Genomic DNA, 27,880 nt, shown 5'->3' on the forward strand with positions numbered 1-27,880 from the left:
GGCTGTAGATTTTCAAATGAATGAGTTTTACTTAAATCCAGAGACCTGTTTCACTGAAATTGAAGAGGGAAGAAAATACAGGAGATGGGTGAGAACTCAAGTTAGGAATTGTTAATTGTATCTTTTTAGATCTGTAGCATGTTTTCCTGTTTGTATATCCAGAAGCTAATGTCAGTTTAAGACTGATAAAACGAGATTATTATTTAATTAAATGCATGTTAAAATGTCTTTCCGCAACAGCAATATATTAGTTTCACAATAATCTTTTTAAAATCATTTATCTTAAAAATGCGTGCTAGATTAATAGGACTTTATATTGTGGCATTTGTTAAAAACTTGAAATTTAGGAAATAAGGAGTAGGTTAATTTGGATTTTCAGATTCCAGCCTTTTTTTGAACTGAATATTGGTCTGAAATGTTGTGCAAGCGCTGGAGTGGAAGTGGGGGAGTTGCAGGCACCTCTCCTGCATGTACTTTGGAGTAAATACCTGCAATATAAGAAAGAATTTTAATTTTCAGGAATTGTAAGAAAAATTGTGTTTATGTAGTCAGTAACTTCATTTCAAGAAATATTTCTCTCTTTTTTTTAAAAAAAGCCATTTCTCATAGAGCTATTACTGAGTAGTTCTTAATAGAAATGAATGACATAAGTGCTTAACTTTTCAGTGCTGAAGAGAGAGAATATCTCAGTTTGGTAAGAATACTGCTTTGTCTTTAATACTTTTTGTCTTTCTCTGAAGCACGTGTGTGGTATTTTTGTTTGGTGTGAAACTTCTGGTTGCCCATGAAGTTTTGCTAAGGCAGCTTAGTCATTGTGGCGTTCAGGCTGGGTCACTGCTTAGAGGAGTCAAAGTTATTTTTAAAAAATCTCTTCTGCAGCTAGAAAAAAAAAAACGTTCTTCAGAGAAAGCAAGGAAAGAAAGTTGAACAAAAAGGGAGAGAAACTAACTTTGGAAGGAGCATAGGAAGGGGAGAAACCTGGTGCGTTTAAGTTACACATATTTCAGGTTATTAAAATTGTTGGGGGCGGACAGGAAAACCAGTGGGGGAAAGAAAGTTGGGCACTTCAAATATTCCAGTCAGTGTTGTATGCTAACAAAAATGCTTTAATATGTGGGTTGCAAACACTAAAATGATTGATGTGACTTTTCATTGAGTTTGAATTTTGCATTACTACGTTATTTGAATCCAAGTGTGCTGTTTTACGGAAAGCCTGACTATCGAACCAGTTTTCTAGTTTCAGTGAAGCAGTTGGTGATAACTAAACAAAAATGCCCCCCCAAAACGTGTTCATATTCCAGGCTTTAAATGACGTCTTTTCAGAAATAAAGTGCTATAAAAGAAGAACAGTTGAAATAGTAGACACTGTGGAGAAGTTTCAGGAGTCCAAGGAAATTGCACGAAAAAGGCTGTAAAAAAATCCCGACTTTCATCAGAGGTGCATTTAGATGAAGAGCTGAAACACCGTAGGCAGGCAGGGGTTTAGCATAGAGATATTGTGAGTTTTCCATACAGAAAAGAGAACTCTCTTCTGATGCACTGCTCAGGTACTTTGACCTCAAGCCTCTGATTTAAAAACCTGTAAATGGAGATGGGATCAGTACTGTGCTTGGTAGGAGCGATTTGCTGGCACTGATGAGTGAGGAGGGGAGGGGATGCATTTGTGTGCACTCTTTGAATCGTCAGTTGGTGTGGCAGAACTATTCACCTCATCCACTGTAAATTTACACGTTTTTTCCAACTTTGCAGCTTGACTGAGGGTGAGGTTGTCCCACTGCCTGAGTGCATCCTGAAAGACTCGTCTGGTTGTTCTTTGCAGTTCAACGAAATGTGCTGTTATTTCCAGCTCTGGCCTACGGGCGTTGTGGTTTCTTACCCAGCACGTAGCTAGAAGATGTTTTCCCTCGTATCTCCCCCTTTCGGGTGCCCAACCGTCACTGAGCTACGAAGGGAAGGAGGGGAGGCAGCAGGGAATCAAGTGAGTGAATAAAATAAGGCAAAGCCTGACAGCAATAACAGGCAGAATCTTTTTCAGCTTTGGTGTAGCCTTGCCCTCAGGCTGCCCTTCCATATTGTTTCGAAGGGGTTCGAGAGACTTGATGTTGTTAGATGTTCTGAGATCAGCTATATACAATTCCGTGCCACTGAAACGTATAGAACTTGGACTTCAGCTTTCTGGTATTTTACACATACAAATACTGCCTGACAGGTTACAGATGACAGCTATTTGTAATTACTTAGAGAATAATGAAGCTTGCTTAAAAAGAACCAAATAAATAATCAACTCTCAGTAGCTGTTCTGTTTGAGACTTTTTGCGATGCGTAGGTTTGCTTTGTAAGCATCTTTTTTCTGTAACAAGAATTACACTAGAAGATACAGAAGGTTATACACTAGAAGATTAAAAATACCGTGCTAGAGTTACTACTATTTGAACTGAAAACAGTGAGACATGTAATGGATTTTGAAATTGGTCTGATAACGTGCAGCTCCTGTGTTTCAGCAGTGAAGCATGATCATAGGTTACAAACTATTTTAACCATCAGGACATGGAGAAAAGGTACCATTCAAAGCTAAACACCACAATTAGGGATGCATGACTGACGTTTCAAAGTAATGTATTAGTGGTATTGTATGAGACAGTCACATGAAAAAGATCATGAGATTGTGAAAAGGATTATGATCATGCTTTAGTCATGAATTTCCTGGTAGATTCTAGTCTGGATTGTGCATGTTTAAAGGAGAATAATTTGGCTTTGCTCGTTCTGGTTATGTTACCATTATGTGGCAAAGGGAGAGAAATGGAGTCTTACCTACAAAAGTAGTATCCTTTGAGTAACTGAATTTTGCTTAAAATTGAGATGCTGTTTTCAGTGCCGAGAAACTGAAGTTAGAAGGTTACTGAAGAATTTGCTAGAGCATTACAGTACACTGCATGCACTTACCTCCTGCTGCTCTTTTCTGGGTGAGCGATGTAAGTGCATCTTTCTCCCAGGGCTTTCATCTGTCTTGCGTGTACCTTGACTGCTTATTCCAGACGTGAACCTGTTCTTCGCATTAAGTAACATTCAACACTGTAAATCCTCAGTTGATGAAAATCAGCATATTCCTATAGAAATGTGGAGCTCTGTTGACCGGTCACCCACCAGCCATACTCCTGATCCTTTACTTACTGCCAGACTGTGTCTGCTTCCTGGGATGATGTAAGACACAGAGCCCAGGTTCTCAGCCTGTGTGAGAAAGAGCATATGTTCTTTGTTTAAAGGTTACGGAATGAGTTTCCAGACAATCGTACAATCTGAGGGTTGGCTCAGTCCAGTGACTCTTGGATAAAGATTTGCAACCTGTTTCTCTCTACTCATCAGTAGCAACTCTGTACTTACCTGTTTCCTCAAAGCAGAATGGAAAAAGCTTCTGGAAGGTGCTTTGAGATGCTTTTAATGTTCCTATACTAATCCCAGTGATGTATTTATAAGAACATTAAGGATGCCTTAAATAGAGTCTGAGAGTGAAAAAAACTATATGAAAATAATATCTCAGTAAATTTTGGGGTTGAACTCACACTAAATTACTTGAAAATATTTGTACAGCCCTTAAATCAGTAACTGGAATGTAGGTGATTGAACTGGAGACAAACTGTGGTCATTCCAGACTGATGACTGAACAGTTGTTTTAGAAAAATAAAGCGGTAGTATGCAGCAATTACTCGTTGACTTGTTTGGTGTCCCTTCGGTCAGTTTTGATGCAGATGCCTCTGTTTGACAGAGATTCTTCTCATTTTACATCTGTGACTGGGTGGGTATTGCAAAACAGAGTTCTGCTTTTTTTTAATCTTGCAAGCATTTCATGCTCCAGTGAAAAGTGAATTTTCATCTTTTGTATTTGTAGAGGTTAATAGGAAAAACTTTCTCCCCAGTCGTCTTAACTCATTTATTTGCTATGTAAAGTCATTAAAAAGTAGTCCTTTCATTTTTTTCCTCTGATTCCTTTTGTCTGTCAACCTGTTACAAGTATAGGAGCTTCCTAGAGATTTTTGTGTGTGTGTGCAATAATGTGGTTGCAAGCACTTAAGCACAAAACATCCAGCTAATACTTTAGGAAATTAAAATGGACTTTAAATGTTTGTGGTTTGCTGCAGAGCACTTTCCTGACCGATTTCACGAAGCACGTTTCAGCTGGCAGCTGAAGGACAACTAAATTTACCAGTTCTTGTCTGAAAGTCCGTCGCCTTTTAGGATGTGCGGAGCCGGTCACTTGCCTCTTTGTGAGCGCAGGGCCAGTGGCAGCTCTAGCCAGGGCGTGCACAGGGCGCTGAAACTGCTTTCAGTGTCCAAAGGGATGAAGGCATACTTGACCCGTTTTCCTGTTGCTTCACATCCTTGCATTTGCCGCAGGGTTTTGGTAGCATCCGAACATCGGGAAAGCAGGGTGGATGGAGCTCTGTCCTTACCTTTTCCCTCAGCTCTTACTTCTTTCTCAGTCATACTCTAAATTTAACTAGTTATGTGTAAAAGCCCTACTTCTGTACTTGTTTCCTTTGTCTTTTTTAGTAGCTCTGTTAAACTGCTCAAAGCAGTCCTTCAACTGTTGGGATTGATTGGGAAGCTCCGTGCTCCGTTCTTTTTGTTGTCGGCTCCTTTGCTGACAGCTGGCCTTGATTACTACGTGTATCTGGCAGAACTGTTGTTAAGTGTTACGTATTTTATTTGGCTTGGTACCAAACAGAACAAATTAGGCATTGCTAGAAAACCCTGGCAGTGTTTAAATAGCAATTTTTTTTTTTTAAACATGTATTTTAGAGGTTATTCTCTACCCAAAATAAGTCTTTAGAAAATAGAATTTATAAAGTACAGTTCTTGGCTTCTCTTTAGCTTTCTAGTTTGATAACATTTTAACATAAACTTCAATTTTTTGTCTTAAAAGTGTATTTTATAATAATTATTCCAGTTTTATATATATTTTTGCTAGCAGATATAAACAAAATAAAGCTGTCATGTTTTGTAAAATAGTGAATTGTTTTCAACTCTGAACACAAGATAGACTTCCGCAGTGTCTTCTTCATTACTTGATGTTGAATAGTAAGTTTCTTACATTTAATACTAAATTGAAAATCACATTGTCTGGATGATGTAATTTCTGAAAATCGGTACTGACTACTTTGAGCAAGTCTGTCAGCATTAACTGTTTTTTGAGTTGCATAGATGGAGGTTTTTCATAGAACCTTATTTTCAAATTAACATCCACATAGATCTTTGAAATCAGTAAACTCATGTAAGTAAGAAGTCCCAGAAATACAAATGACATCCATTTAAGCAATACATTGAAGTTGCTTAATGACAACTTATTTTTAAATCACTAATTACCAATCAAAATGGGTGATTGTGTGGGGTGTGTGTTTAGTGGAGGTGCTTTAGCAGCACATAAGAGAAAAAATGTTGTGTGGGTTTTCAACTCTATTATCTGCCTGTCTTGCCCATAAATAAGAAAATAGAAACAGTGTTATTGGTTTTAATTAATTTTTATTCTTTTGTAACATGTTTTAACAAGATTTTTAATATTACAGGTTATCATAAGCATAAATGCCTCTGAAAATATACACAAAAAATGTTCTGTTATGACTGACTGTAAGTGCTGATCTTTTTCTTGTAGCTGCCTCCTGTAAGTTGTATGTAAGACTGCATCTCTAAAATACACAGAGCTTATCTGACGTTGGATAAGAAAAGTACATTAATATATTTTCTGCTGTAAAAGTACTGCAATTGTTATTCTGTTAACACCAATATCTAAAAAGATTTGGGAGTCCTTTAGCTGGTACAAATAAGTACCAGACTGATACTCGTGTAGTACAAATGTTGAGATTGCTTTTACACCTAAGCGCTTCCCCTTGTGTTTCTTGTAGGAAACAGAGATGAAGGTACACATGCACACAAAATTTTGCATCATTTGTTTGCTGACATTTATCTTTCATCAGTGCAATCATTGCCATGAAGATGGACACGACCATGGTCCTAAAGAGAAACGTGTACACCACCATAATGACTATCAGATCTCAGATGCGTCCTACTTCCAGAATGGAGGAACAGAATCTATGGCGAGTAAATTTTCAACGTTGGAAGCTGAAAATGAGCAAAAATACTACATTGAAAAGATTTTTGATCGTTATGGTGAAAACGGAAGATTATCTTTTTTGGGCCTGGAAAAACTGTTAATAAGCCTTGGGTTGGGAGAGGTAAAAGTAGTGATGATAAATCATGATGATATTGGCCATGATCACGTTTCTCACTTATATGCTTTAGAAGTACAGGAAGGAAAGCATTCTCACTCTCGTAACCATCCTCATAGCCACTCGGATTCGGAGAACCAAACCGTGATCGGTATGGCTGCAAAAAGAAATCATAAATGTATCCCCGAGAGAGACACAGCAGTGCCATCAGTAAAAGATGATGGTAAACACATTCATGACCAGAGTCGCCATCACCATCATCACCACACTCGTCTGCGTCATCATGACCATAATGGTACACATCATTCTCATAATGACTCAGTTAGTCATAGTGAACATGGAGAACAGAATCATGAACCTTCAACAGAGACAAACACAACTCAGGATCAGCCAGAAAGAAAACAACGGAAACAGAAGAAGAAGCAAAAGAAGATCAGTGAGACTTCAGGAGATGCTACACGGGATTATGCCCCCGATCATGATCCAGGTGATCAGTATGGGCACAACCGTGTTCATAAACATGATCATGTACATGATGCATCTCACTTGCATGTACACCATCATGAACACAGTAGTGATCGTTCTACTAGTCATGGACATCAAGATTCCAGTTTAGGTAACGAGGATGGACACCACCATACCAGCAAGCGAGAGACACCTCATAAGCAGATTAGTGTAAGAAAACGTGCTGTTTTTTCCATGCATAGTCATAAGGATCATAATGAAGATGAACGTGATCGTGAAGAGGTGAGTATGAAACGGAGAACCAGTTAAGTTCACTTTTGCTGTTGTAACGTAATAATTGGAGGTGCACACCCACAAAAACGCAGAGGCACTTTTGTGCCCTTTGTGTAACGCAGGTAGCAGAGTGAAAACACTCCAGGTCACTGCCACAGTTTTGAGTTTACTTCATGGGTTTTCATTTATGTCTGCCCATTGCCCGTCTTTTCACAGAGATTTATCTTCTTGCCTATTTATCTGTATAAAGGAGATACTTAAGGCTTTCTAAGATACCCTCCTTACAGGTCGAGTTTTTGCCTTTCCCAGTATTCATGAATACTTCCCACACACACCTTTTTTGGACTTCTTTCTGAATCTAAGATCATTAACGTTTTTGGAAACTGCACAGAGACTCTTTCCTAAAAGAAACACCTGCATCTTTTCAACATGCTTCTAATTTCTTTGTCCTAAGAGATTGTGAAGCAATGTAGATGTAACTTCTGTAGCACTGTGCGCGGTGTAAGCTCTTCCATCTCTCCCTTCAACATCCATTATTTCTGCCAGGACCAGACGTATACTTTCCCCTCCCCCTTACAATTAACTGCAGAAGCAGGACATTTCGGTGTCGCGGATTTAAACTAGAAGTCAGGATAGGAAAAGGTGGAGTGAATGCCACGTCTGCGGTTTTAAACTGGTTTAAAAAGTGAAACTCCAAACAGAGAAGGTTGGTAGGTAAGGAGAAGGGTTAGAAAGCCTATTTTGGATTTATGTTCTTCCATTCCTTTCCTTTTGCTCTTTCTTCATTGCTTGTACTGTGTAATGGCAAAGAATAGGGAAACTCATTTTCGTTGAATTTATCGGTAATTATATCGGTGTTTGGAGACCGGGTTGTGTAGTGCAGATGTTTTTACTGTTTCTTTCCCTTCATAAACCACTTAGATCTGCTTAGGCATGTTTTAGCGCTGGCGGAATGTTGTGGGCCAGAGTTTCTACTTTCTGTTGGTGTTCTCAAATCATATGCCAAATTTTCCCTAACTGTAGTTTTTAATGAAATAGTTGCTTTCCTATTTAATTTGTTTGTACAATTTGCTTGCAGTGCTTAAATGTTACCCAGCTGCTACGGTACTATGGTCTGGAAACCAGCTCTCCAATATCTCCCGAATTGTTTATATACATGTGTCCTGCTTTGCTATACCAGATTGAGAGAAGGCTTTGTATTGTACATTATGATGAGCTCGAAGATTTTATGAAAAGTAAAAATGCATCAATTGAGAATAAAGATAAAACAGGTGCATCAGGTAGGTGCGTGACATCTAAAGCCTTCAAAATTATTTTGCATTGTAAATACTAATGTCAAAGTTTGAAATGTCATACAACTTAGCATTGACTGCAGAGTAGAGGACTGGTTGAAATTTAACATTTATCAGAAGAAATGAGACGGCACACTCCTTCAAGTCAGGAGACACAGCATCTTGTTTGGTGGTATGATGGCGTCTCCTAAGTAACCATGTCTCAGGGAGGCATACCTACCTTTCTTGTACCTTTTTATCCTTTTGCATTATTTTCACTTTTTATTTTATGTTTGCTTATTTTTTGCTTTTTTTGGACTTCTATCATTGAGTCCTAACCTCCTATCATTAGACCTATGGCCCAGGCATTTTGGCCTGGATTCTTCCCACATATCTTTAGACGTTGGCACTTTTTTGTAATAGCAACACAGGCAAGGTACAGAACATTTGGAGACAGAAGGACCTCTGGGGATGAGCAAGTCCACCCACAGTTTGGATTATTTCCATCATTTAAAGTATGTTGTGTCTTATTCTCTTAGTGTGACTGAGGTGGTCCAGATGTTTATCTCAAAGTTGGAAAGTTGCAGTGTTACTTTGGCACAAATTTTCTGTATAAATTTGACCTGAATATATTCATTCAGGAATAGAGAACAGCACCTTCATCACAGTTCGTTCACTGGGAGATACGATTTCAGGTGTTACCATTTTCATATTCCAGCAGTGATGCAAATTTGTAGAATTGACATCCAGAATTTTTTCTGACCTTAAGAAATACAAAGACTTGAGCAAGATACAAGAGCATTTAAATTGCCATTTCTGACAACAGTTCCCTTTTCTGACTTCCAATGTCACTTATTCTATACTACTTCTCTTAAGCATATGAGAAGTATTCAGTCAAAATCCTCTGTTGGCAGTTTTAATTTTTTTTGTGTGTGTGCCTTGAGTAAAAATCAGTAGAGGTTTTTTTTTTTTTCTTCTTACCATAGTTCTAAGCTAAAAATATTTTTACTATTGTTAAAGCAGTTACTTTAAGGGCAGAATCCATTGTTGTGATTTCATAACTGAGCAAGCTTTTAAAATTTGATAGATAATGCTGTCTTTCATAGATTATAATGGAACTGTTGACAGATGTTTAGCTGTGGTGAAACATGAAAAATCTAAAACATCTTGGGTACAACATCCACATTTTGAAAATAAAAATAGTGGTAATTGTGAATATTGATTAGTACATAAGTGCTTATTAGCATCGTTAGAAATAAAGCTTGAAATAACTATATTCTGATAGGTGTTAATAACTGTTGGAAAGAATGTATTGCTGGTAATCTTTCTTAACAATGCTGGAGTCATTAAAGTAATTAACTTGTTATACAGAAATCTCCTATAGTGACAAAACTACTATTGCGTTAACTGTTCCAGGGTTGCTGTGAACTGAATATACTGTGTGTTTCATATGGCAGCACATTGTTTTGTGGAGTAGTCTCCTTGTAGTAAGACGATTTGTAGAGTGGCTGTAAGCATTTTCTGCCAATTAAAATGTTGATACCATGTACAAAACTGTCATGTTGCACAGGCTTTGAACTAGTTTAATTACAAAGTTTCTACAAATGAGTGCTTCCTTTTAAAAGAATGCATTCTCTGTAATGACTAAGGGAGTTGATGAATAAATCAGCTTGAAGACCTTTAACATTTTAAGAGACTTAATTTTCAAAATTAGCAAAGCTTATTGTGAACATTTAACATGTTTTATGGCATCTGGTATCTTGAGTATAAACAACAGGTTTGCCAGTTAGTTGTAAAAAATTGGTTTTTAACTTATTGATGTGGCTCTGAAAACAAACAGTAACCTCTAAACCAGGTCAACTTGATTAGATAATGATAAATCATTCTTCATAACTGTTTCCTGTATACTGTTGTATTAACTACAGTGAGACTTCAGTTGATGTAATAATTTTTTTTTTTTGCTTCTTAAGTGTAAGGAATTGAATCACAAAGTAACAAATCTTAACTGGGATATGGGGATTGTGGGAGGACAAATGTCAGTCATAGAGTAACTTAACCTGCAGGTTGTAGGGTTCTACTAAAATGGAAATGTATCTTACTCAAGCTAATGTAAACATTTTTGGATAGAAATATTTGCCAAAGTTAGGAGGATGCAGATGTTTTTAAACACTAGCTTTAATTAACACTTTCAGAAAAAACTTAATAGATCAGTGCTGCTTCTGTTCACTGATACTAGCCTGTAAGGTTTCTATTAGTTCTGATAGCGCAGTTTTCTAAAGCCAAGTGATTTAATTCACTGATGGCCAAAAACTTATGAAGCCATGTTGGATCTTCTTCCTGTAATTTACAAATAGTTCTGTAACATCTTCTAAGCAAGGATTTTCAAGGGCTTATATGTACAACTGAGCTTTCACAGTGTACTCACTGGAAGAGGCAGCGTTATTACTGTTGAGGGCTCTTGAACAACTTAAAAGGGAAGATACACCCTGCTGTGAATCAAGCTCCTAGAAGTGGCACAAGTAAACAGTGAGCAACTTTTTAAAGATGGAGATCAGTTAGCGAAAACAATTTCGGATCAGATATATCTTGTAAACCTGCCTGTGCAGATGCCAGTGTTCCCTGGAGCTTACCATTCCCTCAACCCAGGAAGGCTTTGCTTCATCGGAACCGTTCTGTTGGCTTGCTTTCCTGTTAAGGCTTGCAGATAGCTAACCGATCCCAGCCTTCCTCGGAGTCCACCTTACTACCTTTTTTAGTCTGTTTTAATCTACAAATAGCTGCCCAAATCCAGTGCGAGCAGCTGTCTGTGTTTGCTGGCTGCTGTTTGAACAGAAGTCCCCTGCTGAAGAAACTGCTCAGTCACCTCCCTCTTGTTTGTTTCCACCGAAGTGTTTTAGAAGCCAGTGCGTAATAACTTCACCTCACTGGCCAAGCTTTGCACAGTACTGCTAGGAGTGTCACACACCGAGATCTCTTATAACTTAGAGCTCTTGCAGTGTTCATAATATTGCATAGTAGTTCCACCTCCATAATGTTTTAGTGTTTGAACATTACAGTTCAAATTCTTCAATAAATTTTGTGTCGGAATTTTGTTGTAAGTTTTCCTTAGTAGTCCTTTTTGTATGAAGAGTGTTTGTACATATATGTAACTGTGGGGTCTTGCACAGCTTTTGTATGTAATACACTTTTTATCTTTGACTTGACAGCAACCTTTTGCTGAAAATTTTGGTTCCATATCATTTTTTAAGAGTTTAAACAGAGACAGAACATGACGACCAAGACCTGAGATGCAGAGATTCCGTATACTAATTCTCATGTGCCTCATCTTAATCACAGAGCCATGTTTAGATACTGTATCATTCCTATGAGCATGTGAGCCCTTCAGAGATGCATTTGCCAATCTGTGCTACGATATATGAAACTTAAACCAGTTTGCATAATCTCCTTTCCGTTTTTCTCCATGTAAGGCTGTTGGTCATTTAACCTGGCACTTAACATCATAATGTCTGTGTCCGTGTTGGAGATCCAGTGTCCTGCCAAATGGCTGTGTAATTTTTATTTGGGGTACTTGTGCATGCATGTGTGATTCAGTATTGAATTACCAGTCCATGTAGGCTGTTTCTTTCAGCAGAGCCTGTTAATCCAGCGTACATGACTGAAGTGCTCTGGGGATGAACCAAGGCCGTGTAGTGGCAGTATTTTGGTCGGCAGGGTCCTGCTTCCACTCTAGACCTACTTTTGTATTCCCATTTTCCAACCTCTGTTTTTATGTTCCTCATCTGATGGCAGTGTTTGCCATTTCACCAGCTCTCTGTTTTCCTCTGAGTATCTACATGCATTCCAGTGTACGCTGCAGACTTTCTAAAGCTTTTTCCAACCATTTTCTCCTGTTGGATGTGCCCTTGTACCCTTTGCATTTGAACTAGGCTGTTGCCTTTTCTGCGCTGTTGTGGAATGACAGCTACAGACCTCGTAAGAATGAATATCCCAAAATAAAATTTAAAACAGCAGATGTTGTAAGTTTTGGTGTTGAACCAGACCAGGCCTGCAGCAGCCACAATTGTAGTCGCAAAGTCTTGTCAAATCTGACCTATAGCATTTTTGGTACGGATAGAATTCTTGGGACATTTAACTGCTAAATTATAAAATTCATTGAGCAGCTACAACACATTCACTCCTCCTCTCCTCTCCCTCCCATTCCCCAGTTTCCCATTATGTTTTCTCTGACTTGATCAAAAATGAGTGGACTTTCATAGATGTAAGGAAAGTGAGATCATGCACCGAAGCTTGGAGATGCTAATGAATTTAAACCAGAAGTTGTTAACTTTCATTAAAGTTGGCAAACTGTGTAGACATTCTTGATTAAGAATGAAGCTAGGAAAAAAAAAAACAACTGGAAAAACTGGAAGCATTCAGGCCAAAACTTTAAATAAATAAATAAATAAATGAAAAAAGAAGTTCCAGTTGAGGAAATCATGTTAACAAGAGATCTCAGCCCAGAGAGTTAATGTTTATAAAATAGGAGCACCAACTATTCCTGTCTTTGGGCCTGTGAAGCTTTTGAACTGTATTGTTGGAATTAAACAGGTTTTACTTACTGTTCTTTGAAGTTTCTGTGATGGGAAGAAACAAGAGAAGTGATAGAGAAGCAGAGAGAGAGGAAAAAACACCCAGCAGTTTTTAATTCTTAGCCTTACTGATGACTTGAAAAAGTAGAAGAAAAAATATTTTATTAGGGCGACATGCTGACTGCAAGAGCCATGCTTCTTTGGGTATAGATCTGTTTCTTGTGTAATTCCTCCTTTTCCATCTCATGTAGAAATTTGCACACCTTCCCGAATTAACAGGGTTATGTTGAGTGTACCGTATCTCATTATCGCTTTTTCTGCTAATGACAACGATAGAGGTTCTCAGAAAAAATATGTACTGCTTTTTCTTGGTAGCAAGTTGCTTTCATCTCTTCAAGTTCTTATTGTAGCATTTGATTTTAAAGTTCTGCTGTCACAGGCTGAGTCTTACTTATTTCTCATAAATAAAAACATACATTGCAAAGCACCAGGTGAAGAGAATGGTGCCTAACTGAACACATTACTCCTAACAAAGGAGGAGAAGCATTGATTCCAGTTAAATTTGGCATCGGAATCATGTTAAAAACAAATGTTAAATACAAATTAGTGCTCACAGAGACCTAGTAAGTTTAGTGGAGATGTTTTTGTTCCAACATATGAAATCTTTTGCTTTTTGTGGTTCGATAAGGGCTACAGAGCTAAGCCTGGAACTTGCACTCAGGAAGAATTGCTGGGCTCTTTTTAGCCGATGGTCTTATGTTTTTCACTGTATTGTTGTGTACTGTGAATAAGCCTGGGTATTTTTTGCTGTGGACTTCAGTACGGCCTTCGTGTTTTTCAGCACCTTTGAATGAACAATCACACAACTTAGGTTAAAGGAAAATCACCTTCCTAAGAAAAGTCATTAATCAGTCGTGAAAAGTTTTACAAGTATTGTTCTGATAACCTTTCTGTATTCGTTTCTCCCCACAGCCTGGTTTTGTGGTATCATCTCTATCACCGTCATTAGCCTGCTTTCCTTGCTAGGTGTGATCTTGATTCCCATCATTAACCAATGGTGCTTCAAATTTCTTCTAACTTTCTTGGTAGCTCTGGCTGTAGGAACAATGAGTGGAGATGCACTGCTCCATCTGTTGCCACATGTAAGTACTGTTTCCTTACCTTTTATTCTTAATTGTAACTGTATATAGAATTTTCAAAGAATTGTTTGACAAGTATCAAGAAATACATGTTCACTGATGCAGATGTAGATTGACTTGACTCTGAGGGACATCCTGAAACAGTGTTTGAGACTTTCTGTTAACAAAAAGGAAGGAAACATGTGTGTTTTTTTTTTTTAAAAAGTAGTTGTTTATTCATAGTTTAACTTCTGTCACAGTATTTTAAAACACCAAATGAGACCAACTAGTATTTTTAAATTTAGCAGTATTACTGTCTCTTGTCTACTGACACTTGTGTATCAGTACCACCTAAAGTATTTCAGGGGGATTAACCTTCCTGGTTACTGGCTTTTGGGGAGAAAGTAACTTCTGACTTATACTCTAATTCTTGGAAGTGGAAATGTTTTCTAAAATTTTGTTACCTTAATTCTTTCAACAACAAGACTAATGTTTACATGCTTGCTTTGTGTAAACTTTATTACAAATTGTTAGTCACGTTTTTTTTTTTTTTGACAGTTTATATTTCAGATCAGAATAAAGGCTGTAATTGACTGTAATAGTTAAAAAAAATCCTGAGGTTTGGTTGCTAATGGGAGAGTAGGAATGGTAATTCCTTGTGACATCTCTAGGTGTTAGTCTCATTACCTTTAGCATTGTGACAGAAAAAAGCTGAAGCTAGATTTTCTCCCCCTCTCTCCCTAAAAATTTCCCAGAGGAATATTTTTTTTTTATTGATTAGGGTAATGAATAGTCTAATGAGAAATTTTGATGTGTTTGTGTGAAAAAAAAAAAAAAAAGACAACAACCCACAACCCAAATTTTAATGTCTTTATATGCTAGTTTTTCTGGTCAGGTTACATATTTTGTCATCTGAGCTTGGAGCCATTTCAGTCTCGTGATTGCACCAGGTCATGCTGTGTTGTTATTTTCTCTCCTGACAGTCACATGGAGGCCACAACCACAGTCACCACCATGGCCAAGGTCATGTTCATGAACACAAGCGTTCTCATCGACATGCCCACGGACATGGAGTACGGACAGAAGGCTTTCTAGAAGAACATGATCCAGTGCTGAAAGGTCTCGTGGCACTTGGAGGCATTTATGTTTTGTTCATCATCGAGCACTGTATAAGAATGTACAAACATTACAATAAACAAAAGGTACGCGCTAAAATTGCATGATGTTCTAAAGTGTGTTACCTGAACTTACCTTCTGAGTGGTGAGGAAGTGTCTGTGTGATGATTCCTTATTCTGTGAACTTGAACAAGTGCTGCTAATCTGCATTGGGTTTGATTTTATGTGAGGAGACCCTTTTCTAAAAGAGGTTGCTTTTCTTAACAAGGTAATTTGGGAAGAGTAAGTAGAAGTCTGACGGGGGAGGTTGCAGCTTTTTGGCCAGATATATTTGGAGGTAGATCTAAATAAAAGAGATTCAGCTCTTTCTCTAAAGTGCTGTGATCTTCTTGCAAAAATATGAAAGGCAGTGTGTAAGGAAGGAACTGGTAATAGAGCCAGGCAATTGACAAGAAATTTAACTGTATTATGTTAGCTCATGATGCCAGTGTAACAGAGGTATTCAACTTTTCCACATGAGAAAAAGCCAAAATTTGCAGACCTCCTGCTTTCTATAAATTGCCAACAAATTTTAACTTATTTCCCTGAAAACGGTTACATTTTTAGGGCTGTGAGCGTACTGTATTCATGATGGTGGTATAAAAGGAGAGCAAGTACCTGAGGGGGAGTGTTACAGTGGGTAGAAATTCAAGCCACCAAAGAGCCATATTCTTTCACCAGTTACTATAAATACACTTTTAACTTTTGTCTCCATCGTTCGACTTTGAGGAGAAAATTATTTTGGTGAAACCGTAACTGCTGCTCCCAAAATGACTGCAGAAAGACTTAGTAGTTCTCTGTTTCACATCAGGCTTTCTGCCTCAGCTGGACAGGCAGCAAAAGATTTTCTGTGTTGGAGGAGGCATTTCTGAGATCATCTGATAAAGAGATAAAAGCTGTCACATTGGGCATATGTGCTTTGAGATTAATTAAACAGTTAATCCCTAGGCTGCTTTGGCAAATCTATGATCTCTGTTGTACGGGCTACTGATAGGAAAGTAACAAGCTTTTCTCTAAAGGAAAATACAAGGAAGTTACAGGAGTATAAAAATTTAAGTTAAAGAAAATAGAGGAGCTCTTCTTGCTGCATGCTTGCTTTCTTGAACAAGATAAGCAAATATAACAACTCTGCACGTGTTTCTGGGCTGTTAAAGCAATCCCTGTCATAATGTACTCTGTTACTGCAGTGAAATACTGTCTTCCTGTGTCTGAGTGAGCGAGATTCTGTGGCAGGTAGCTAAGAATTTCCACTGGGATAGATAGCATTGCTGAGCCTTACAAAGATTAGTATTTGTAGTAACATACTTAAGTTAAGCATGTTAAGAGAGAGTAACTTAGTCTATTTTGAAGGGGTTTTCTCACCACATTTCTGTTATTTCCATCAATGTCCTTTTACAAACCAGATGTTTGTTATCTGTTCCCTGTTGCAGAGTAAACAGAAATGGTGCAAGAAGAAACAGACTGAAGAATCACCAATTGGAAGGAAACTTTCCGATCACAAATTAAATAATAGACCAGATGCTGACTGGCTTCAACTCAAACCGCTTGCAGGTAGGCGTTTATTTTCAGAATTTTTTCTGATTATGAGATTCAAAGTCATGCCATGTAGCATGTAACCTCTTGTACAGTTTTGCTGCTATTATGCAAATCATTGTTAATAAGACTTAATAGGCTTTCCCTATTAAATCTTATTTTATTTTGTTTTCCTTAGATCTGAGAGCACTCTTAATGCTTCCTAATATGCCATACAAATGGTTCTCAGACTTCTGAAGCAGTCAGGTTTTGGGTGGCTGTGGTTATTTGGGGAGTTTTTTATTTGTTTGTTTTGGGGATGTGTTCTGGTTAAGCTGTGCCTGACTAGCTCAGCCCTGGCAAAAACCAGATCAAAAATGAACACACACAATCTGAAAGGGGATATCTGTTATGCTGTTAAGGTTCCTGTCTCTGACCAATTACAGTTTGGCTGAGAAGGATAAACAAAATTAATTTTTTTTCATAAATACAAACAAGTATCCTGAATACTCCTCAGGTGTCCAAAACAACTTTCACATCCTGTTTGTTCATGACAGACTGAATGCTCATGCAGTGTGTGCCCAGAAGGAATGCCATATCGCCCTTCTGGAAGGGATGAGGGAAGGGAAAAGGCTTTGCTTCATAAAATTCCCTTTCCGTTGCCTGCGTGACTGCTGAATTAATTTGTTGGAGAAGAATCCATAGCTATATTTATACAAATGCAATTTTGTTAATTTGAATGGTTTGTAGAAGGGAAGGTTAGGACTGTAGCCTTCTCCACTCAAACAACTTAAAATGGGATCTGGGACAGTGATACAGAACACAGAAAGACTTTCAGCTGTGAGGATGGTGGTACATACATTTGAAATGTCCTCATTTTGTTTTAATGGGCGATCAGAGGAATTTTGCTTCTAATAAAACCAGCATGTTCTCCATGTTATAACACTGTTCTGCTGGTCAGTAAATCATTTGTACTACAGGCACTGGAAGCCTCTGCTGAATTTGAATTTTTTAACCGCAGTGCCACTACCACTAACCTGAATGGCCATTCCATTTCCTTTTAAGCAGTGTCCAAATGATGCTTAAGAGCTTGTTTAGCTAGAACTCTGTCTGCTGCTTAGGCACTCTGTGCATGGGTTTTTAATTCTGCTTACTGTTTGCTGATTTTTGACTCTGAAATATTTTTATTGGATTATTGTGAGTTAATAACTTCATGGGCCATGAGAAATACATATTTTTGACTGATTGTTGACAACAAAGTTACTAACATGATAGGTGTTAAAATACTTTTTTTGCTTTCTCAAAGCAGTTGGATTCTTAGCTCGAGGCAGTAGTTGCTGGTGATGTTTCAAACAAGAACTAACGCAGTGTCTCTCCCAACTGGCTTCAATGCAGGAGCAGACGACTCAGTTTTATCTGAAGATCGACTCAATGAAACGGAACTAACTGATTTAGATGGCCAGCTGGAATCCCCTCCCAAAAACTTCTTGTCTGTAGAAGAGGACAACAACATGCACCATTCTCACAATGATGTCTCACATGCTGCTCAAGAGCATGATCTTCACGATTCAGAGTATGACAGCCATGGCGAAGATAAAATGATAGCTAGAAAACACAGTCACCACTGGCATCACAAACATTCCCATCATTCCCATGGCCACTGTCATTCTGGAAAAGACCTGAAAGATACTGGGATAGCTAATATTGCTTGGATGGTAATTATGGGAGATGGCATTCACAACTTTAGTGATGGCTTAGCAATCGGTAAGCAAAAGCACTGAGTATTTCTCAACAGTTTCTTCTTACCTTTAGTTAACTTTGGTAATATTTTACTTATCAGTGATCACAGGTAAGGCCCAGTTAGCTCCCATGGTTACTGGCATTGGTTAATCTCCTTCAGAGCCGAAATGAAAAGGCCCTCAGTCATAATAGTCTGACTGTTTCCACCGAGATCACTGTACTGATAGTAGCGACAGTAGCAATCTGCCAAATAAAGACAGGCGCAGACAAATCTCCACGTGAATTATGAAGCATGTTTGTTGTTTGGGTCCTGGTATTTGCCTTTGAATAATAAATAAGTTCCTTTCAGTCTTATTTGTAATGATAGCTATTTATAATAATAATAGTACTTCTATTAATACATAGAATTATACAGTACTTGTAAATAATAAATGTGCTATGAGTCAGGTTACCGACATAATATTTTTTTTTTCAAGTACTACTTAGGATAATTTAATTTTTGTTTGCGCCAAGTATTGTTTTGGCTTATGGTCAGTATAGATTTATTTCTATGTAGAAGAAATTGAAGTACCAATCCACTCTGATTCACATAAACCTCTAAATGTGATTTGAACTGTAAAACACGTTAATTTGAATATATGTCATACAAGTCAAAATGAGAGAGTACTCAAGTGCATACTTTTAATTTTTACTAAGGTAGGTACTGAGAGTACACAGGGTTCTGAACTACTAGCACAGGGAACATGCCCGTTTTGAAGGATGGGGAATAAGCTACTTATTAGGGTCTGGAGTTAACAACAGAATCTGCTAAAGTTTCTTCATTTTCTCCAAAGAATTTGTAAAGAAACTAAGCTCCATAAAAATTAACTTTTTGCTTCATTTTCACATTAAACAGGTAAGGCATTTAGACAGTGGCTTCTAAGGCCAAAAAGGATCACTACGCCATCTGTTGAGAACTTCACTGTACTGAAACTCCATTTCTAAATATTCCTGTGTCAAGCCCAAACAGCTGATTCTTTGGTAAAATGTAGATTTTAGAAAAGCATGTTCATCTTCTTAGTATAGTGAGTTATGAGCAATCCAGAGGAAAGTTAAATTTCCTCTCTGTCTTCAGATTGTGTCTTCTCTTTCTACTTTATTTTGCCTGTTTTGCCTGCTCACTGCAGGCTCTTGTGCCTTCCTCTGCTACAGTACAGAAATTTAATACCAGTTTTCTCATCTCAGAATTATTTAAGGTATGAGCTTAAAGCTGACTGAATTAAATTAGCTTACACAAAAGTTACTGAAAGAGGATTAGGCCAATGTTTTTCTCCTTACTATTTTCCAGGTCTGGCTTCTTAGTGTTGCTGATATGTGCTCTACAAATAAGCAGAAAGGAAATAGGTTATGGGTTAAATATTAGTTTGGATTGCCGCCCTGGAAAGGAGCAAGCTAGACTGTTGCTCGTGTGCATTCTTAACTGTCCTGATGTACTTGAGAGTTCCTAAAAATGTAGAAGTGGTGCTATTTAGTAGCTTAGTGCCTTTATGTCTCTGTTACGTTCAGTTGTGTGCTTCTCTCTCAGATGTGTCTTTCAGATAAACTGAGTAATAAAGTGTGCAGTGGTAATGCACATCCAGGATACTTCCAGTATTTTCAGTTTATATACAGACAGGGCACAAGCATAATGAAAAAATATTAGAGTGTGCCCTCTAACAGAAGGATGTCATCTCTGGAAAGCGTGTGGATTAAATTTTTGGACTTGAAAATAGTAATGTATACTGTGAATTTTTTTTTTTTTTTTTTTCCTAGGAGCAGCTTTTAGTGCTGGACTGACAGGAGGAATTAGTACATCTATAGCAGTATTTTGTCACGAGCTTCCCCATGAATTAGGTAACTAATTGTATAAACTCAATGTGTTCGTCTCTTCATCTGTACAAAACAGGTATATGAAAGCTGTTGTGATACTCATGCAGATAAGCGTAATGCAACGCAGATGCTGCAAGGGTGACCAGAACTTCAGAGAGTTATGGAGCAATATTGCTTCAAAGTACACAATGAGAATATTAATACAGGATTATTTTGGCAGGTATCTCGTTACAGCAGTTCTGTGAAGCTTTTTGATCGTGTTTTAAAAAATGTTCTTAGGAGGATACAGTTTACGTTTTGGTGTTACGCCTCTGCATTTTATAGAGAGAGTTTCACACTACTCTGTGTGGCATTGTCTTATAAGAAGTTATGTAAAGTTAAATAAGTAAACAAAAGTTTAAGTAAGTAAAATTCTTTGTGGAGATCTTCAGAAGATGCTTTGTACCAATTGTTGCTGAGTCCAGTAGGTGTGGATGACTCTTTAGGGTGAAGCCTGTAGACATTGTTGCCACTGCCATTGATTCTTCCCCCCTAACTGAAGCATTTCTTCTTGAGGTCAGTTAACCATGATGAAGCCTGTTTTCCTGTGAGTCATGAGGCACATGGCATGAAATTTTAGTGCACCTCAAGATTTACAAAAGAGCAGCTAGAGAGAGGAGGAGTTGTCTTTTTTGCCAGTAACTTGAAGTTGTGCTAGAGTAAACTGTGTATGTTCTCACAGCTTGTTTACTTGAGGAGCTGCTAGCTGTGACTGATCAAAAGTAAAGTAAAACAAGTGCCTGAAAAACAGAGATGATGAGTGAAAGCATTTATATAGGCAGATAGTAAGTATAAGGTAAGGAATGGGCACAGGTGGGAAATAAGAGCGGATATTCATGGATTGACAATGGTGCTGCACAGTCGTTAGTTCGGTGAAACTGCTGCAGTACAGTATATGAAGGATTGTGGTGTATATTGGTGTGCTTATAACTTCCTGGGTTAACGTGGTTGAATTAGCCTTATTTAAGAAATGAGGAGCTCCCGTACATAGTTTTTATTTTGATTCTCGATTGAGCAATTAATTTCTAGCATATCTGACATGAGAATATTGTATTAATTACCCTCATGACTGCATATCATCTTTCACTCCGCATACTCACAAAGAGTTCAGTTTGAAGGGAGTAAAACGTATCAGAGCTGATTACAAAACAAAAGTTTAGATCTTTATAGAACATCTATATCAGCAATTTTAGCAGAGCTGTCCTGAATTCAAAATAGACCAGGTTAACCTGGCACGTCTTAAACCAGCAAACTGATTCGGCATGGATGTGAAGTCCTTCTGAATGTGAGTCCTCCTTGTCTTAGTACTGTATTTCTCAAATTCATTGTCACCTTCTGTGGGGACTCATGCCTCGTTACCCTCTTGAATTCGCAGAACGGGGTGTATATAGCTAAGAGGACTTGTTCACAAGTATTGATCAAAACTAAGCCTCTGCTTCTATGTGCCATGAAGAACTTCTGTGAAGTAAAACCAGGTCTACATGCGGGGGGGGGGGGTGTATTCTCTGTGGGAGGGCCAGATCTAGACTCCTCCGTTTACCCTGAACCATTAATCACTGTTACCTTTTAGGCCATCAGCATGATGAATAGGCACCTTGAAATCATATTTTAATCAAGAGACTGCTGCACATAAATACAGTTCTTATAGCTGTCATACCTGGTTGCCCAGTCTTCCTTCGAGCCTCTGTAGTGGCATTTTTACTTTGGCAGTGCCTTGGATTGGTGAGATAGTAAATGTGGGCTAATTCATCTGCCTGCTCTCCTGAGAAGCACTGATACTAAATCCCTGTGTTGTGTCTCTGTTTTAGGTGACTTTGCTGTGCTTCTTAAAGCAGGTATGACAGTAAAGCAAGCGATTGTGTACAACCTCCTGTCTGCAATGATGGCTTACATAGGCATGTTGATAGGCACCGCGGTGGGACAGTATGCTAATAACATCACGTTGTGGATCTTTGCAATCACTGCAGGCATGTTCCTCTATGTGGCATTGGTTGACATGGTAAGATTGTTACGATTCTGTGTCATGTTTGCGTTCCATGCATGAAACCTAGGACTTGAAATGGCACCTACGACAGAACTTCTTTTGTTACAACATATGAAATATCTGTAGACAGTAGATGGCTGTTTCTGCTCTACAACTTTTTAGAATGTTGCAGATACTTTGAGAGATGTAGTGAAGTTTTATAGTTGCTTGCCTGTTTGGGTTTCTGCTACCGAAGTCTGCCAGTGACTCCTGTTAAAATATGAAGACTACAGAGGGGCTGGGAAAGACACTCACGCTTCCCACTAATAAAAATACTAACTTCCCACTAATAAAAATAGGATAATTGTCTGGTTTTCTGCATAGGGTGTTAGATGCTAGAGTTCAGTCCAGTATTTAGAATCATTCTTCACTAGAATTTAATCTTCATATATTTGATTCTGGAAAGTTTCTCTGAACCCTTAGCATGAACAACTGGTACTACATAGCTCTTGTGGTGATTAGCTTTTTAAAAAATTATCTAGTGGAAAAATGCTGCTGCTTCAAGGATATCTACAGTGTGTGTACACTGTAGATCCAGATCCTTCAGGCAGTAATGCACTTGTGCACATGGTACCAGTTCGTATTCAATCCTGATTTCTCCTAAGCAGCTTCAGAGCTGCATTTAAATAAGCTCATTTTCTCACTTCTTGACTGTCCCAAGCCCAGTGATGAGGAGATCAGTTTTCATTTTAGGGGTATTTTGTAATGCTCTTTCTGCTTTAATTTACACAGAAAAAGATGCAACAGTTCCCTTGATTTTAAGGACATATCTCGTATCGTATTAAATTATTAATCAATTAGACTAGAAACTCCAACCTACTTAAAGCTTTAATTCACAAGGGTTCAGAGATCTTTTTGTGGAGTGGCTCCTTGGCTTTCCATTGCTTTGTTCACAAACTACTCTTTCCTAGTACAGACAGCTAAAGCAGAGGCAAGCTTCCTCACAGCTGTTACATCTATCCTCAAATAGACTAAGTAGCCATCTACCTATTGTCAGTAGATTGCTGCTTGGATCTCCTGATGCGATATAGAAAAATACTTGAATGTAACTGGAATTCTGGCTTTGAGTGATGTTCCACTAGAGATTTTGTTTAACCTCATAGCATCTCCATAGAAAGTTGAGTTCATGGAATGAGGACCAGCCTGTTTCGGTTGAGGGTAAAATGGAATATTTTACTGTTCTGAAGTATTTTAAACCATGCATTTTCTTCAACTTTCCAGCCTTCTTCAGAGATTTTGTTGCCATATCCAGTAGCTCTGTTAGCCTACACTGCTAGTTCTGTTCTCCTGCGTATATTTGTGCTGACTGTCCTGTTTTCAAAACACATTTTTTTTAGCAGCTTCCTCAAAAGTTAACTGGTGCAGGAGTGAAATGTGTGATGTTTGACTCTCACTGGCTGACTTGTCAAAGCAGTCAGGCATCTGTCAGTTACTTTAAGCCACAGACACAGAGTTTGGGTTTCAGCAGCTCTCACTGAAACAGCATCGTGTCTTTGCCAGATCACTGTCTGTAAGCCTGCTCTGGCGTGGCTGGTTGTATGATTTCCCTGGCGCTAACTAAAGCAGCTGACGTTATGAAGATCCCTGTCCCCTTTGCTGCTGTGGCCAATAGTTGGCAGTTCCTAGCCGTGGCTACTGAGTCTGGTTTCTCAGCCTCAGTGGTGTCACTGAAGCAGTAGTAAAGACCACTGAACGCGAGGCTCCAGTTTCTGCTGAATTTCCTGGTATCGGCAGAAGCTGTCTCAGCCATTCTGCCCTCTAGCAGATGCACCTCTGCAGTTAGTTCTGTGTTCAGCACTACTGCCACGTTGGTGCTTAAGAAACTTAGTCAGTGAGACTTCAGCTTGCTTGTAGGTGGCATCCTCCACATTCGAGAACTTTCTCTTAAACTCAGCTGTGGTTCTCAAGATCCCATGTTAGTCTCATTAGTAGTCATCAAATGGGGGCTTGAGCACAGGTGAAGGCAGGACACAGTGGCAGAGGCTGCTCCTGTGACCTTCATCTCATTCAGTCTTGCTTGCCATTAGGTCCTTAATGAGTAGGACTCACGGAAGCCAAGCGCTGGCCATGGCACCATGGGATACTTCACTTCGTTATGGAGAACTTTAATTTGTAAATGTACTCTAGTGATGAAGTTGCTCTTATCTATCAGAAGATAATTAAGTCCTTTCCAGGGCTTGCTAAACAGAGTGTCTGTGTAGTTGAGTGTGATCCTTCGTGCAACTTCAGATGTTTTACAGTAGCCTATAATTACTGAAATATCACGTGCTTCTAAGTCCTGTGGCTGATACTTATATCCTGTACTTATTTCGACTTAAGACATCATGTATAAAGGAAAGCAGTATTTTCATTCTTTTATTCCTTGTCCTTTTTCTCAGTCACCATAGTAGCAACCAAATAGTCAAAGCCCAATAGTCTGATTAACAAGAGCAGGGAAGGTTCTGCAAGACATACTTGAAACTGCGCTAGATTTTTGTCTTGGTGTTTCCATAATCTGCCTCCCTCTCAAAGACCCTATTTTTTTGTTATCTGGTGCTTTTGCTTGTGTTGTGGTTTATAGACTGATCCGGCAACTAAACGCCACACAGCTGCTCTCTCACTCCTTCCCCAGTGAAGTGGAGAGGAGAAAAATGTAACAAAAGGACTGAGGGTCAAGACAAGAACAGAGAAGGAGCACCCACCAACCATGGTCCCGGGCAAAACAGACTTGGCTTGGGAATAAAGCAAAACTATTTATTAACAGGTACTTGAAAGGATAAAGAGAAACAAAACCAGTTACTTGAGAGGATAAAAAGAAACAAAGCCAGATCTTAAAACAACACCTCCCCCCCTTTCCTTTTCTTCCTGGCTCTACCTCTTCCCCCAGCGGCGCAGGGGGACAGGGAATGGGGGAGTGCAGGTCAATTCATCCATGTTGTTACTGCCGCTCCTTTCTTAAAGGAGGAGGAGTCCTTACACCCTTTTCCCTTGCTCCAGTGGATCCCCTACTCACAAGGAAAATCCACAGACTTCTCCAGCGTGAGTCCTACCCGTAGGATGCACTCCTTACCTATTGTATTGCTCCAGTGCAGGCTTTACCACAGTCTTGGATTCTTAGGGAGCTGTTGCCACTCACTCCGGCGTGGGTCATCCCATGGACTCTAGATGCCTCACTGCCTTGTCGTGCATCCCATGCTTCACAACCGTCCTCAGGCCCAGGCATCTCTTCTCTGATGTGGCTTCTCCATGGGCTGTGAGTGGGTCTCTGCTCCACCAAGTCTGTCCTGGCTGCAGGGGGCCGCCTGCCATCTCACCACCGGTTGCAGGGGAAACTCAGCTCCGGCACACCTTGTCCTGTTCCATCTTCACTGACCTGGTGTCGGTGTGGCTGTTTCTCTCAGATCTCAGTCCTCTCTGGGTTAACTCGGCCCAGCAGGCACCCCAGGAGCGGGGCTCTCCCCAAGTTCCCCATCCTTCAGCAGGTGGTGCCAGCCGGGAGTGGGGGCAGTGCCCTCCTCCCTTCTCTCCTCATCCCCGGGCAAAGCACCTTTTCCCATTCCTTTGTCCCAACTTAAATAGGGCAATTCGCAGAGGTGCTGATTGGCTCAACCCTGAGGGGTATGGGAGTCCGATTTGGTGGCCAGAGTCGGGTCTGACCCAGTTCCAAAACCAGGGAGGTCACAGGGAACAAATCCCCTCTCCTGCCACCAGAACCCCCCCACATCAACCCATCATAACTTGCTTTTCAGTTCCACAGTTTTGAGGATATATGGCAGCTGTCACTAGCCATAGCTAAGACTTCCACTTCTACTCCCTTTCACGTCCGTGACCAGAAACCTTTGATGTTATGGAGACAAAGCACTGTGTTCTTTTAGGTTTTGAAACAGATGCCAGAATATCCTTTGATTATTCTTAAGAGCATCTTTAGATTTGGAACAGCAGTATTATGTCTGTAGAAGGTGATAAGAAAACTTGAATTATGTGCAGATCTTCCATTCAAAAAAACCCACGAAGGTGAGCAGCAATTCGAGCCTAGTTCTCTGATCAGGTGTTGTATTACGTGGTGAATACAACTCTAATTTATTAAAAGAAAGTAACACTGCAACAAATCGTGCTTGCCAACATGAGAGCTATACAGCAATGTTCAGTGCCAAGTCTGTAATTATTTATTCTTAATGACTTATTGGGATTTTTTAATTTGATGTAGTGCTTGCTGTTAAGCTGCCTGGTCTATTGTATAGGTGACAAACATTTTTCACACTAGTATATTTTTTTGTATTTAAATACTCAGTGGGTCAAACTAATTGTCAGGTTTATGTATCTTTTTGAAGATCAGTAATACAAGACCCGATAGGTAATAAATTTGTTTTTATAGCAGATTTGATGCTCTGATAATTTGCCATTTTCTGTTGTGCAGTATTCAGGTACTTGGAGTAACCAGCTGTTCTGGCCTGTCTAATGAAGAGCAATAGAGACTTGTGCTATGTACTGCCTGCAGTGTCCATTTTGTTGTTCTGAATTATGTTTTTCTGTACTAAGTATGTTTTGAAGGAATTCCTTTGTTTACCTCATGCTTTATTGAATTAATTTCTTTGTAAAACAGTTTAAGTTATTTCTCTTCTGTATGGGGGTGACTTTGTAAGACACTTCATAAGATTTATTTTTACATCTTCCAGGTCCACTATTATTTGTTGCTTTTTTCAGTACTGTTTGACTTTTCTGCATAGGTGAGGAATATAAGGAATATGCAGAGCTTTCAGAATTTTTAATAGCTTCACACAGAATTTCTCTTGAATTACTTGTACCTATTATTCCCATATTTAAGAGGGAAATGTATGGGAATATGTGTGAGCATATAACATAACAACTGAATGGCTAAGTTAATCAGCAAAGTCATAAAAAGGGTATATTTATAGCAATGTAACTGCTGTAGCAATAGTTCAAGTTTTTTATTATGTTTATTTGAACTTGAGTTAATTTTAATTGACTAAAAGAACTTGAGAGAGCAGAACTTGAACAATGCTGGGCTGGTCCTTATCTTGAGGAACTTAAAGATCAAGTAGCTGTGTGATCCAGTAGAAGCTTAAAAAAAAAAAAAAGTCCAAAGGAAAGGAAATTTTTAGTTTGTTTTGTAAATACGTGATGTCACCGTGGTTTTATCAGATGTAGTGGTTAGGTAGAGTTTTAGCTATGTCTTAATGTATTGTTTTTATAACTGAATCCTGAAGTGTTTGTTCTTGAAAATATCATCTTGTAAACTTGTCCGTGTATAAATGGCATAGATGTGAAATAACTTTCTAAATGGTTTTTCCTTTTAGCTTCCAGAAATGCTTCATGGAGATGGAGATAATGAAGAGCATGGTTATTGTCCCGTGGGGCAGTTCATTCTTCAGAATCTAGGCCTGCTTCTTGGATTTGCCATCATGCTGGTGATTGCGCTCTATGAAGATAAAATTGTGCTTGACATCCAGTTTTGACCTAACTCTGGTAATCACTGTGGTTACACTAATGTTACTGTATGGCTTTGAGTCTGCGCTGTTCCACCGTACGCACGGTGCTCAGAGGAAAAGCAGGGGCTTGCACTACTTACACAAGTACCGCGTATTCGTTTTTGTGTGGATCAACTTCTGGCTTTTTTTCTCATTCAAACCAGATGAGATCACCCAAT

At 38.9% G+C, this 27,880-nt stretch overlaps 1 protein-coding gene across 1 annotated transcript; it reads left to right on the plus strand.

Moving 5' to 3' along the window:
* Positions 1 to 16: 16 nt before the first annotated feature.
* Positions 17 to 27,689, plus strand: SLC39A10 (solute carrier family 39 member 10). The gene is made up of 10 exons (XM_009990845.2): positions 17 to 88; positions 5,898 to 6,968; positions 8,038 to 8,239; positions 13,771 to 13,940; positions 14,900 to 15,118; positions 16,502 to 16,622; positions 17,979 to 18,347; positions 20,115 to 20,195; positions 22,019 to 22,209; positions 27,531 to 27,689. Exons 1-10 carry the CDS (start codon positions 17 to 19, stop codon positions 27,687 to 27,689), a joined length of 2,655 nt encoding a protein of 884 aa, XP_009989147.2.
* Positions 27,690 to 27,880: the final 191 nt, after the last annotated feature.

Source organism: Tauraco erythrolophus, chromosome 8 (assembly GCF_009769465.1).
Source record: "Tauraco erythrolophus isolate bTauEry1 chromosome 8, bTauEry1.pri, whole genome shotgun sequence".
NCBI lineage: Eukaryota > Metazoa > Chordata > Aves > Musophagiformes > Musophagidae > Tauraco > Tauraco erythrolophus.